This window comes from Galeopterus variegatus, unplaced genomic scaffold (genome assembly GCF_000696425.1).
Source record: "Galeopterus variegatus unplaced genomic scaffold, G_variegatus-3.0.2 Scaffold15247, whole genome shotgun sequence".
NCBI lineage: Eukaryota > Metazoa > Chordata > Mammalia > Dermoptera > Cynocephalidae > Galeopterus > Galeopterus variegatus.
In genome coordinates, this window is record NW_007741358.1 from 17,552 (window position 1) to 18,463 (window position 912).

General features: G+C 46.5%; 1 protein-coding gene across 2 annotated transcripts in view; it reads right to left on the reverse strand.

Moving 5' to 3' along the window:
• LOC103582203 (fibulin-5-like) overlaps nucleotides 1–912 on the reverse strand; it is a 14,448-nt gene that overhangs the window by 11,068 nt on the left and 2,468 nt on the right. Inside the window, exon 1 of one of the 2 annotated variants that reach the window (XM_008563862.1) lies at nucleotides 364–577. The exons of the other annotated variant lie outside the window; for it this stretch is intronic. Within the exon in view, the coding sequence (XP_008562084.1) occupies nucleotides 364–419 (56 nt within the window). The 5' untranslated portion in view covers nucleotides 420–577. Of the gene's footprint in view, nucleotides 1–363; nucleotides 578–912 lie in introns of those variants that run through there. 2 annotated transcript variants of the gene reach the window in all.

The window sequence follows — 912 nt, forward strand, 5'->3', positions numbered from 1 at the left end:
GGGGGGGCGATTTGATGCTCATAACTGGTCCTGGGAACTTCCTAAGGCAGGTGGGTCCACTCATGTTGTGTACCATCCTAAAATATGAGGAAAGCCAGAAAAACCAACCAAACATCACGACTGTCTGTCAGAGAAGTGCTGGTCCCCAATCCAGGATGACATTATTACAGCTTAGTTTTCAGCACGCACGCGTGCGCACACACACACAAACACAGGTTAATCTGTTTAAAGCAGCTATGTTCTCAAGAGTTTGCTGGATCAAGACTGACCATGCAGATGTCATCTAGATAAAGCTCTTCAAGGTTTAAGGATTACTGGACTGGAATTGCAATTTCCTTAAAGAATAGCAAAATATTTGCTTACATGTATCTCTGTCTGCAGTCCTCGCTTTTCATTGGCTTGAAACTTCTGGGTCCCATGCCCTTTGTGAATCCCACACAGACATAGAGCAAATCCAGCCCCGCGAGGTTCAGCCAGCCCGGTCGCTTGTCCAACAGCACATACAGCAAAATAATTGCTAATGCACTAGTAATTGGTCTCCCAAATTTTAAACAAACATACAAATATACATTTCAAAACGGCGCANGGGTAGGGACAGGAAGGTCAGGGAAGACTTCCTGAAAGAGGTGATCTTGAAGGATTCTCCAATAGAGCAGTGGAGCTGGGCACCTGGTTGAATTCAGTGGCCTGTTTCCACCCACGTGCACCTTCACTGCATGACCCCTCCCTTTATAAAAAGAGCCTTCGGTAGATTACAAAGCTCAGTCATGTCTGTGACACATGGCTCATCTCAATCAGCAGCTCTGGGTATTGCAGGGCCTGGAGTGAAGGTGACATACAGAGGGGACAGATCCTTGATGTGGTGCTGGGAGATGCAAGCCCACTTCGTCTAGTCCCCAATCCAAAAAATAA